Source organism: Aotus nancymaae, unplaced genomic scaffold (assembly GCF_030222135.1).
Source record: "Aotus nancymaae isolate 86718 unplaced genomic scaffold, 86718_ANA_hifiasm-v0.15.2.pri h1tg000067l, whole genome shotgun sequence".
In the NCBI taxonomy this organism is placed as follows: domain Eukaryota; kingdom Metazoa; phylum Chordata; class Mammalia; order Primates; family Aotidae; genus Aotus; species Aotus nancymaae.
Window position 1 is genome coordinate 19,338,266 of NW_026988482.1, and position 13,792 is coordinate 19,352,057.

The window sequence follows — 13,792 nt, forward strand, 5'->3', positions numbered from 1 at the left end:
ACTCCAGCCTGGCGCCTGGCAACAGAGCGAGACTCTTCTCCAAAAAAAAAATTTTTTTTTGATTAGTCAGGTGTGGTGGCACAGTCTCAGCTACTCAGGAGGCTGAGGTGGGAGGGCTGCTTGAGCCCCAGAGGTCAAGTCTGCAGTGAGCAGTGATCACGCCACTACACTCCAGCCTGGGCAACAGAGTGAGACCCTGTCTCAAAAAAAAAAAACTTTTTTTTTTTTTTTAAGTAGATCAAGCAACTTGGCCTCATCGAAATATTTGTGAAATCACAGATTCACTGTGATTTTCATATTTAATGTGATCTTTATAATTTTTAAATATACAATTAAATTATTAAAATTATAATGTAATACTTGAAATTTTCAGGTACTATCAGTGATGTGTATATTACACTTAGGAAATATCACACTGTACAATAATGTCCCTTTTATATTGCAGTAGTTTTACATATTAAAGATACTAATCCTTGATCTCTTGGGTATTTACAAATATTTTTCCTACCTTTTCATTTTTCTTTAATTTTATGATGTTTTTTGCATTTTTGTTTGTTTTCTTTTGCCCACTGATGTTTTTTCTACTTAATATAAACTGCTTTTTAAATATTTAATAATTTCTGTTTTGTATCATGCTTTTAGGCAGTCCTTAATCATCTCAAAGTTACATATTCATCTATACGTTCTTTCAATTTTTTCATTTCTTGTTAGTTTAAGTTTTGGTATGAGATAGGAACTTAATTTTATTTATTTCCCCCAAATGTTTTCGCATTTCATCTTTTAATCACTTACTTGAAATGCCATTTTTATCATATATTAGAATCTTGATTCTGTTGGGTCTGTTTCTGCACCTTTCTCCCAAGAATCTCTGTGTTTCTATGCTAACATGATGCTCTTTTCATTTAATATAATCCTAGAATATGCGATATCTGTCTATTTAGGCAAGACCACTTTCACTCTTCTTCTAAATTATTCTTTGCTATTCTCAAGTGTTCATTCTTCGAATGAATTTCAGAATTACTGAATCATGTTTTAATCCAGTTCTGTAGGAAATTTGATTGGGATTATATTAAATGTATACCTTGGCTGGGCTTGGTGGCTCATGCCTGTAATCCCAGCACTTTGGGAGGCCGAGGCGGGCAGATCACTTGAGGTCAGGAGTTTGAGACCAGCCTGGCCAATGTTGTGAAATCCCATCTCTACTAAAAATACAAAAATTAGCAGAGTGTTGTGGCGGGCATCTGTAATCCCAGCTACTTGGGAGTCTGAGGCATGAGAATCACTTAAACTCGGGAGCAGGAGGTTGCAGTAAGCCGAAATTGCACCACTGCACTTCAACCTGGACAATAGAGCAAGACTGAGTCTCAAGAAAATAAAATAAATGTATACCTTAAGGGAAGAATAGGTATCTTTACATAGTCCCACATTTTAGTGTTCACTATTGTAAAGGATAATTGTTTGATAGTCTCACTGACTAATCTGAAAATTCATTTAGTAGTTTTAATGTTGCCAGTGTGTGTGTTCAAAATCTTGCATGAATAATGATTGAATGTGCATCTGTTGGAAAGTAAGTGGATAAAAAGACAGGCTATTATAGAAAATATGCTCTCCCTTTGATTCTAAGACTTCAGACAAATAGAAAATATTTCCCAAATATGAAATAGAGAGAAGCATGAAGATGAATGCAGTATTAACTTTTATTGCTGTAAAACTAGTATTAAGTCCACTAGTAAACTGTTTCTTATTCTTGGGAATTTAATTCTCATAAGAATTGTCATAAAATATTCATAATAGTATTTATGTTGGTAAAATTGTGAACTAGCTGGATTAAATTTAAAGCTATTAATTTCCAAGTGACTTCTCAGTTATCAGTTAACTTTGATACATAGAATAATCAGCTTACTCAGATTTTTTTTCTTCTTAAAAGCAGCGGTTTTATTGTGTTTGGTCCACAGTCGGTATTTCACATTATTTCATGGTACATGGCCCCTGAAATGGGAGTCCCTGTGCAGTACTTGGTGGGGCGTGTGGCTGGGGGTGACAAAGCAGTATAGCTGGTCAGGCCCAGAAGGGGAGAAGGAGGGCTGGGGGCTCCTTAAAACCTACTGAGGGGCCAGGCATGATGGCTCACGCCTGTAATCCCAGCACTTTGGGAGGCTGAGGCAGGCAGATCACTTAACGTCAGGAGTTCGAGACCAGCCTGACCAACATGGGGAAACCCGGCCTCTACTAAAAATACAAAAATGAGCTGGGCGTGGTGGTGCATGCCTGTAGTCTCAGCTACTCAGGAGGCTGAGGCAGGAGAATTGCTTGAACCTGGGAGGCAGAGGTTGCAGTGAGCTGGGATCGCGCCACTGCACTCCAACCTGGGCGATAGAGCGAGACTCCATCTCAAAAAAAACCTATTGAAAGCCACGGTGGGGCTGGGGGATTAGCATAGAGAGGGGGTCAGACTTAGCCCCAACAACTCAGAATTCCACTGCCTTGTATGAGCCTCAATTTCCCCACCAGGCCCCGGGGCAGGTCTGAGGGTCTGAGGCCTATGGATCTGAGGGTCCTAGGAAAATCCAGCCCTTCAGAAGCCTGAGATATTTTAGCATCATGGCTGTGCCCCCTCTCCCAGGGGACTTATTTCCCAGCAACCTTTCCACTGTCCCCACCCCATTCCTTGGGGAAAAAATATATATTTTTTTCTTTTGTTAATAATTCCTGAAGCTTTTGCGGGTACAGAAACCACAAACTGATCTGCTGACAAAAGGGGGAAGAGGAGAGGCAACTGAAAACTTTTGGGGACCAATTCCCTTCCATGTCCAGGTCTCTTCTCCCCAGTGCAACTTGGCCCACAACCTAGATGTGCCAGCAGGGACCCTTACCCTACACGCATTGGGATACAGCTTGGCCCCTTCCCCCATGGCCAGATGGCTCAATCCTGCAAAGGAACCAAGGCAAGGGGTGGGGAAAACCCTGCTGCCTGATCCCATGCTGCCACTCACAGATCCTCGGTTGATTGGCAGCACCGAACAGGTTTAAAAAAAAAAAAAAGAAAACACAGAAAAACCCAAAAACTCAGACAGGGAGACAATGTGGGGAGAGAGCATGCAAGGTCAGATTTTCTTATATAGCTAAACAGTTTGATAAAAAATTTTAAATGAATCTCATAAAATATCGTATATATGTGTCAAAAAATGTGACCATTACCCTACCTTAAATATAAGAAATAAGTATTAAAGAAAAACGATGCAATTTTCATGAGAAAAGGTTTACATAGTCTACTTTTTGTATGTTGGATATAGCTAACAGATAAAAAAGAATTGAACTTAAAGTAAAATTCACTTTATAAGGAATAGTGAACTAACAGTTTTACTTTTAATGGGAATTATGTTTAACAGATGATCATACGGTCTTTGAAGATATTAAGTTCATTTACATTTCTCCATATATTAAAATTTCAGCAAATGTAGGAGTAAATTAATGAAAGTGTCTAAGTGAGTTAATATTCTTAAAACACTTAGAACATTCCTAACACATAGTATAAACTCTGTTAAGTCAATCAGTCAATCAAGTGAGCTCCAGTAATTGAAAAACAAGCTCCTTTTTAAAGCTTTATAAACTGGATACTGAAAGCTTTCTTTTGTTATTATGTATTTGAATTATCAACTTTTTCTTCAATACTTTTTATATTCACTGTGCTGGGAAGACCACAAAAGAAAAGGATTACGTCTATACTTAGTCCAGTTGAAAAAGAGCACCAAAATGTGATTTGAATGTTATGTATAGTAATGTTTCATTGTGTGTATAATGAATGATTGAGTAAATTAAGCGATAAAATATTTACATTTCTAACATTTTCGCACTTCAGTGTTCTGTACTACAGTCTCCCATTGTTTTTCTCAATGTGAAAATCAGGGCAGAAATTAAGGAACTTCAGCATTATAGGTAATATTCTCTTTTTTAAAAGAAGCTCTGAGATCTGTTGGTCTGAGAGTCCTAGGATGGGTGTGATGGGTACTTAGGAGTTAATTTTATTGTTATGCTTTTATAACATATATTAGATATTCTTCTATATACAACAATGATTTCATAATAGAAATTGTTTTTAAAATAGACAGAAATTGTTAATAAAATCTATTCCCTGGCTGGACAGGCGTGGTGCCTCACGCCTGGTAATCCCACCACTTTGGGAGGCCAAGGTGGGTGGATCACAAGGTCAGGAGATGGAGACAATCCTAGCTAACACGGTGAAACACCATCTCTACTAAAAATACAAAAAATTAGCTGGGCATGGTGGCATGCGCCTGTAGTACTAGCTCTCGGGAGACTGAGACAGGAGAATCACTTGAACCTGGGAGACGGAGGTTGAAGTGAGCCAAGATCACACCACTACACTGCACTCTAGCCTGGGTGACAGAGCAAAACTCTGTCTCAAAAAAAAGAAAAAAAAATGTATTCCCCAGTAACACCAAAACTAGCTAAATTATGTATTTATTGTGAAATTGTTAAACTTGTCCAGATGAATATTTTATATTAAAGCAAATATGATAATCTGAACTTTTTGTATAAAAATAAACATTACCTTTAAAATTTGTAATTGGCTAGTACACTTAGAAGAAGAATTAATTAAAAATAAGTATAAGAAAGTGGCCATTAGTTTGCATCTTCTTCCAATGATGATTATCACTATATCAGTTATTTCTAATAAATTTGAGCCATGGTTATCTTCTCTGAGTACACATATTTAAGTTTTGCCTATTTCTCCAAAAGATATTTTGAAATATTAGTTGTGATTATACTGTTAAGTGTCATTTTAATGGTATAAAATATTCATATTTTTTTCTTTTTGTAAGAGTCAGAATGGATAATCAATACGCCTCTGTGGCCTTGTGATAGGCTGGATGTGCTTAATCGACATAATTTGCTCTGTACAATTGCACATGACATCTTAGCCAAGAGCCTTTTTAGACAGGCATTTGAAGTTTTGCGGAATCTACCAGCTTTTCAGAATTCTCAAGGTATGTTTTTTAAAAGTCTAACTTAATTATCTGTTTGCCCATCTGGTGTTTAACTGTTAATAAGAAACAGTTGTCCACCTTTTTTTATTGAGTTTTCTATTCCAGCATATTTTTTAATGAAGTAGTTTTCTGTACAATGTGTTCTCTGCAAATTGAATACGTTTTCCTGATGTTTAAAAAAATCAGAGATGCTTATCTTTGGATTGTTTGCCAGCAGTTCCTAAGACAAGCATTTTTTTCATTCCTTTTTTCCTACTTCTGTCAAGTCATCGGCAAACAATATGTTTAAATGCCCTGAGCAAGTTTTTTCTCTCATCACTGAATAAATACAGAACTTAGTTTACATTAACCAGGAACACAGGTAAACCAGAATGAAATGGAGGAAATGAAACAGATGCCAAGCTCAAAAAAATACCAGTGTAGGCTATGGTAGTTAGTACTGTTGAATGTTGGGTATCCGTGAGCAAAAGCTTTGGGTCAAGAATGAGCTGTGTGATAGGTTCAGAGGATGATGAAAACATTAACTTCAGGGCCTCCCCTCAATACTTTCATCATATTATTTATAAATTTTCATTTTTCCACTTAATTCCACTATGCTCCTGTATTGTAATTAGCATTCTTATCTGTTTCTCCTTCTACAGAGTGAGCTCAATCAAGGTGGTAATATTTTCTTTACCTTGGCATTCCTGGCCTAATGGCTGCTATCTAGCAATCTCTTAATATACAATTAGTTGGTAATAAAACAAAGTAGTAATAGGGAGATTAGACAGATAGTTGTGCCAGATTTTGGAAGACCTAAAGGAGTTTTCTTCTTTTGTGTATAATAAAAAGGGATCACTAGAGTTTTGGGTCTAGGGAGTGAGATAATGAAGTTGGTGTTTCAGGAAAGTTCCTCTGGCAATAGTGTTCAGGGAAAGACTTAAAGTAGAGAGATTAACTTCCTGATAAGGCCTGGATAACTAAAGGATTCTAAAACTATAAAGAACTACAGTCTAGCTCACAAACACAGCTGACTGAATATAGGGAATACAAAAAAAGTCTCTAAGATGACTTCTCTTTAAGAGTGACTAAAGGAATAGAAAACCCATTAAAGGATTGTTTTAAATTTGAGAGTAAATATTTATTAGAGGATGATTTATTTTTAGTCAAGGGATATATAAGGCTTTAAGGCCTGAACTGTATACAATGCAAACAGAGTCGAGAAATTATTCAAGACACTATGGATACAGTCACATGTGGGGATCAAATACAGAGGTCTTAATGCAGCCTCTGAAATTTTTGTCAAATTTCTTTTTCTCTTCTCCATTGCAAAGGAAGTTAATGGTTTTGCTTTTGTCAAATGCTTTTTTGTTTCTTACTTAGAGAATATGTAAGGTAGGTTGGGCATGGTGGCTCATGGCTGTAATCCCAGCACTTTGGGAGGCCAAGGCAGGCAGTTCACTTTAGCCCAGGAATTTGAAACTAGTCTGGGCAACATGGTGAAAGCCTGTCTCTACAAAAAATATAAAAATTAGCCAAGCCTGGTGGTGTGCACCTGTAGACCCAACTTACTTAGGAGACTAAGGCTAGGGGATGACTTGAGCCCAGGAGGTGAAGATTGCAGTGAACCAAGATCATGCCACTGCACTCCAGCCTGGCCAACAAAGCGAGACCCTATCTCAGAAAAGGAGGAGAAAACTAAAGAGAATATATAAGATGATTGTATTTTAGTGACTGTGACTCCTATAATGGGTAAGAAAAGGTCAAGGAGAGGAGAAAGAAAAAGGAGTATAAGATGAAAGTTTGAGATACTAAGATAAATCAATTTTATTATATCATTTTTTTCATTTCAGAAACTGTGGAAGTCTCACAATATAGCATTCTTTTTAATAAGCTTCTAGATTCCTGTATAGAAAGCAACAGTCTTGGTATGTCATCCTCTGTGGCAGAATTCATGATTTCAAAGAGCATACCTATTGATTTTTCCTTTCTTAGAAGATTAATTACTTCTTTAGGAAGGAGTTGTTTATGGCTCAAAGCCAGAGCCCACTACAAAAGTAAGTTACTTTTAAAATGTTTTGATATATTGGTTTATAATTTTATTATCTGACAGAATTTATAATATTTAAGATTATATATTTATATATATTAAAAGAGCATTAATACGTATTCAAATGTAGTGGTCTCAACAGATCTGTGCTCTCTTTTGAAACCTATTGTTTCTCTGGTTTCCAGTTGTTTTCCTTGTTTCCAGTCTTTCCAATTTTTAATCTTTATTTCTTGCACACTAGCTTTTCCACTAGAGGGCGAGCAAAGGGAAAAAATGACAGGATTGAACCAGTTTGTCATACCTTATAAATAATACAGGAGTGAAACAATTGGGTAGAATGAAGTTTAAAGAATATCTGTGTTTTCATTTATCTCTGCTATATCCCTAATTGTTATAACTAAGAATATTCAATAGCAGGTCACATCAGAAGCACAAAGGCTGCCATAACAATGCAACATGGTATGTTTTTCACATGGCTTTTAGTAATAGAACTTTGTTAATCTATTGACAGCTGTTGTTCTCTAACAAATAAGCCTGGAAAACTAGTGCTTTCTCTAGTCCAAGCCACCTCGCAGGTATTTTAATTAGAAAGTAATTCCATGTAGGTTCTAGAGCTAGAAAAGAATTGGTTTTTTTTTTGCCTTCATGCATTGATTTGTCTTCAGTTACCATTTCTACCACTTTCATGTATATAACAAATATTTGTGTGCCTATTCTGTGTCACCCTGTACCAGGTGTTTCAAACATCCTAGCCACTGCTACCTGTTTTTCAGACAACCAGCTGTGATCAGTTTAGCACGTGGTAACTTTTTTTCCCCAATGAAATGGGAAAGAAAATATTAGGGCACATTATGAGTAGTAAGGTTAATTGTTTGATAAAATTTTCACTTTAGTTGCATATATGCACATATGTATGCTGGGTCATTATCTAAAATGTGTTTCTTGTAGGTTATAATCAAAAAAGTTTTAAGCTGAGTTTTTTAAAAAGGGTGATCCGAAATTTAGAGGAAAGATAAAACTGTTTGTTCATGATACCTAATTTCAGTTTTGTGGTTATGTTTCAACTCGTTATACTATTTACCTTCAGACTTCTAGAAACCATACACACACATATATACGTGTGTGTATGTTTCTGTGTGTGTATGTACACGTGTGTGTATGTGATTTTAGTTTCTAGAATTGAAGTTAATGAGAATAATTTATTTTTTATATAACTGTGCAACTTGGGGGAGATGCCATCAGAAGGTGTTTATATGCCACAGGAACAAGTATAAGCTCAGACATTTAAATGAGATTTCTATACATATTTCTATTTTGTAGTTGGAAATAAAATTTTATATTAAAGGATCCTAACAATCATTTATTTTAAAAAATTTTAACAACTTTATAGAAGTATAATTCAAATGCCATATAACTCACCCATTTAATGTATACAAGTCAATAGTTTTATTGTATTTACAGAGTTGTTTAACCATCACCATAATCAATTTTAGAATATTTTCTTCACACCAGAAAGAAACCTCATATCCATTAGCTGTCATTCCTCATTCCTGCAAATCTGTTCAGTCCTAGTAAGAATTACTTTTAAAGATTTTTTTTTAGCAATGTTAAAGCAATTAATGTCTATGTACAATACAGTACCTTTGTTATTGGAACTTTTTTTTTTTCTTTTTTTGAGACGGAGTCTTGCTCTGTTGCCAGACTCTGTTGTCGGCTCACTGCAGCCTCCAACTCCCTGTTTCAAACGCGATTATCCTACCTCAGCCTCCCAAGTAGCTGAGATTACAGGCATGTGCCACCCCACCCAGCTAATTCACAACATTGTGAAATGCACAGAGATGGAGTTTCACAGTGTTGGCCAGGATGGTCTCGATCTCCTCACCTCGTTATCCACCTGCCTCGGCCTCCCAAAGGAACTTTTTCTTTTATCTAATCACTCAGGTTTCTTATTTCATATGCAGTATAACATCTGAGACTTATGCAAGTGAGGTTACAGAGCAAAAAGTCTTTTTGTTTTTTAAAGAATGTACCTGAATTATATACCATGAATAAAAATGAGTAATTTATAGCCAAATGAGTAATGTATAGCCACCGATCAGTCTTCAAAATGTCTCATTTCCTAACAACATTGACATTAAAATGGTATTGGAACTCCTTTTGGATTTACTTCAGACAGCTTAACACTTGCAAGAAGAGCCTTTCAATGGCATATAATAATGTCTAGTAGTACTTTATTTGGGGCTTAAGGCTGGCTTTCTTCAAGACACTGTTAAGACTTGGTGCCGGTGCCTTTGTTTTGACTTTTTTAGAACTTTTTTTCTTTTAGTATTTTTTATGGCTTTATTGAGATAATTTCACATATAATGAAATTCATTCACTTAAAGTATACAATACATTGTTTTTGTATAGTCACAGAGTCATGCAGCCATCGCCACCATTTAAGTTTAAAACATCTTTAACACCTCCAGAAAAATAAACTTTGTATAAGCATTTCTTCTCCATTCCCTGGTTGTCTCCTCTTCCACCCTAGTCCTACAACAACTAATTTATTCTCTGTCTTCATGAATTTGCCCATTCTAGACAGATCACATAATGGACTCATTCAATACATGGGTTTTAGTGACAGGCTTTTTTATTTTTATTTTTGGAGACCCAGTCTCACTCTGTCACCCAGGCTGAAGTACAGTGGTGCAATCTCCACTCACTGCAACCTCCGCCTCCCAGGTTCAAGAGATTCTCCTGCTTCAGCCTCCCGAGCAGCTGGGATTACAGATGCGCACCACCATGCCTAGCTAATTTTGTATTTTTAGTAGAGACAAGGTTTCACCATGTTAGCCAGGCTGATCTCGAACTCCTGAGCTCAGGTGATCCTCCTGCCTCAGCCTCCCAAAGTGCTGCAATTACGTGGGTGAGCCACCACACCTAGCTGTGACTGGCTTCTTAGACTAGTATTTTCAAATTTCAATGTTGTAGCATGTATCAATACTGTATTCCTTTTTATTGCTAGACAATATTCTATAGAATAGAATTTGTTTATTCTTTGGTTGATGAACATTTGAGTTGTTTTCACTTTTTGGCTATTGTGAATTGTGCTACTTTGAATATTTACACTAAGTTTTTGGTTATATATGCATTCATTTCTCTTGGGAGAATTGCTGACTAATACAGTAAATCTATATTTAGCTTTTTGCCAAACTCCCAAACTGTTTCCCGAAGAAGCTGCACCATTTTGTATTTATACTCCCACCAGCCATGTATGGGATTTCCTGTTTCTTTATATCTTCACCAACAGTTGTTACTGTGTTTTTTATTTTAGCCTTCCTCCTAGTGGGTGCTAAGTAATATATCAGTATGGTTTTGGTTTTCATATCCTTAATGACTAATGATGTTGAGGACCTTTTCATACAGTTATTGGTCATTCGTATATTTTCTTTTAAGAGTGTTGACCGGGCACGGTGGCTCACGCCTGTAATCCCAGCACTTTGGGAGGCCGAGGCGGGTGGATCACGAGGTCAAGAGATCGAGACCATCCTGGTCAACATGGTGAAACCCCATCTCTACTAAAAATACAAAAAATTAGCTGGGCATGGTGGCGCGTGCCTGTAATCCCAGCTACTCAGGAGGCTGAGGCAGGAGAATTGCCTGAACCCAGGAGGCGGAGGTTGCAGTGAGCCGAGATCGCGCCGTTGCACTCCAGCCTGGGTAACAAGAGCGAAACTCCATCTCAAAAAAAAAAAAGAGTGTCTATGAAATCCTTTGCGCTTTTTTGATTGGGTTCTTTTGGTTGTAAGACTGTATTCATACATACATACATGTGTACATATGCATTTATATACACTCTGGATACAAATCCCTTTTCAGATATATGAATTACAGATATTTTGTCCATCCTCTGAGTTGTCTGTTACTTTCTTGATGGCTTTGCCTTGCTTTTATGCCAGACTAATCAGGAGGAGATTGTCCAGGGACAGCAAAGTTGCCTTCCCCATGTTCCTGATTTGTTCTCCCTTGTCCTAAAAATACTGCTTTTCTCTCAGAACTGAGAAATGAGGAGAGAGATGTTATTAGTGTGTCTTTCCATTACTTCCCATCCCCAAAATCAAATGTATTTTTCTTTTCACATTTCAAGTGAAAAAAATCATATTGGTAGATTTCTACTTAATTTGTTATTTTCTATTTTTAAATTCTGGTAAGAAAATTTAAATAAGAATATATGTAAATTATACTTACCAAAAACTAGTAAAATTAATGAGTTAACAGTTTGTTGCTCCTGCCAGTGACCTAGTGAGGTAGGAATACCTAGTGGTTAGGAATCCAAAATCTGGAGCCAGAAAGTGGGCACCAATGAAGGCTTGGAGAGCCTGAGTGCTTACCACAGTACCTCATCTATAACATGGGAGTAATTGTACCTAATTTCAAAGGTAGCAGATTGTCAGGTTAAAATGGGGTAAAACCTATGTGTTTAGCACATGTACCTGGCACATCATAGCAGGTATTCAAACATTAGCCATTACCCACATTAGAAAGATTCCTTCAAGAAACTTATCCTAACAAAACATTTTTTTTTTTTCTGAAACAGAGTTTCGCTCTTGTTGCCCAGGCTGGAGTGCAATGGTGCAGTCTCGGCTCACTGCAGCCTCCATCTCCCAGGTTCAAGCAGTTCTCCTGCCTCAGCCTCCCAAGTAGCTGGGGCTACAGGCACGCACCAGCACGCCCAGCTAATTTTTGTATTTTTGGTAGAGATGGGGTTTCACCATGTTGGCCAGGATGGTCTCGATCTCTTGACCTTGTGATCTGCCCACCTCAGCCTCCCAAAGTGCTGGGATTACAGGCATGAGTCACCCGCCCAGCCCTTCTCACTTTTTATTTAATATTTCAAAAGCACTTTACAAAGAATAATGTCAGATATACGAGTATAAGCTCTCACTATCATGTAATTTGTTAATCTACTTCTAATGTGAAGGTTTATTCTGTGTAAATAATTATCACCTGTAGGTATTTCAGAAATCTAGTTTTTTCCTATTGGGTTTTAGTAAAATTTGACCTATTATTTGATTTTTCAGGTGCTCTTTCCTTGGGTTGCTACCCACGACTGGAAGGAAATTTATACCGAAAACTTCTTCTAATTCCATCTTATTTATCTGAGATTGAAATGCTTTTAGCAATTGAAATCTTCATGGTGTCTAATGCTAGTAGTATTCAGAGTCCTGGAACTTCTACACAGATACTACAGATAGTTTTGAAAAGGTTGGTTGACATAGCTTTAACTGCATTCTGAATGTAGATCATGGCTCCCCACACCCACCCTAGGATGCAAATGTTTTATGTATTTTTATATATACATATATATTTATTTATGTGTATATTTATATATGTACTTTGTGTATGTGTGTGTGTGTGTGTGTGCGCGCGCACATATTGCAAACTCTGTTATCATTTAAATTGAGAAAGGATTAGACCTGTTTGAGGCTTAAAACCAAACAAGTTAGTAGCATTCGGTAAACACTTTAGCAACTTCAAAGATAAAGATGTTCAAAGAGATGGATCCTTTTAGGTACCAACCTTTCTTGTGTTTAGAGATCAGTACCTATAAAAATCTTTATCTCTGGTCATCTCAAAAGATCAAAGAACTAGGATCTAAAAGGGAAATACGTGATCATTTATCAGGTTCAGTTACGAATACCATTGAAAATAAAGCCATCAGCCTAGTTTCTACATTTTATAATGCTATATATGCATAAATATTATAAAGTAGGTACTGTACCAGAGTGACACCCTTTCACATAATTTTGTTTGGAGTCCTATAATTTAGGCATACAGTAGATGGTGTGCCTAAGTGGTGGTATGCCATATGATTTCTTGTCAGCTTTATCCAGGAAACTTGCAATATAAAGATCTCCTGGGAATCCTGTTTTAGAGATTTTTGACAAGAATTTTGCTTCAGTTTACTGGTGTGACAAACCAGATCCTCTGGTTGAAAATTACATTAGTTATCTATTGCTGTGGAATAAATTATCCCTGGCCCCAATGGCTTAAAACAGCAAATGGTATCTTAGTATCTGTCGGTCAGAAATTTCAGAGAGGTTTAGCTGGATGGTACTGGCTCAGGGATTTTCATATGACTCAGTTTTTGCACATAGTTGGAGTCAGGATGTTGTCAGAAACTTCAGTCACCTACGTGATAGCTCGCTGGAGCTAGAGGATCCTTCCCTACTTGTTGGGTGGAAGCCACAGTTCACCACATGGGCCTCTCCATAGGTTGGTTAAGTGTTAAGTGACATTACTGACAGCTAATTTCTCCCAGAATGAGTGATCCAAGAAAGAAAAAGCAAGGAGGAAGCTACAAGGTCTTTTGTGACCTATATCAAACAAAAACTTCAAAGAGTTTGAGATTTTACCCTAATTGCAAGCTACAAGCTAACCTGCCACAGTTTCATAGATGGTAGTATAAGACATAAGACTCCTGTGTTGGAAACAGAGGATTTTATTACTTGTGGTACAGCAAACAGCATGATTATCTACATATTTGCATCATTTCCTCTTGCTCCTACGTCCCATAGATGGGCCCACATGGATACCTACATATGCCATGAGTTCTGTAACAGGAGAGGAGTGCCCAACTTAGGAGACCCAAATCTTTTATGAGTAATAAGCATGCCTGCCCTTTGCTTTGCAGGGAGGTACTATCTCCATCTTCTAAGACTGTGAGCATACCTGCCCTTTGCTCCAGAAGAAGAAACTATCTTAATCTTTC

General features: G+C 37.1%; 1 protein-coding gene across 1 annotated transcript in view; it reads left to right on the plus strand.

Annotated features, from left to right (window-relative positions):
- The window catches only part of TOPAZ1 (testis and ovary specific TOPAZ 1), a 95,149-nt gene that overhangs the window by 79,223 nt on the left and 2,134 nt on the right, over window positions 1–13,792 (plus strand). The window contains exons 17-19 of the mRNA XM_012470800.2: window positions 4,845–5,009; window positions 6,842–7,045; window positions 12,102–12,285. Of these exons, the coding sequence (XP_012326223.2) occupies window positions 4,845–5,009; window positions 6,842–7,045; window positions 12,102–12,285 (553 nt within the window). The remainder of the gene's footprint in view (window positions 1–4,844; window positions 5,010–6,841; window positions 7,046–12,101; window positions 12,286–13,792) is intronic.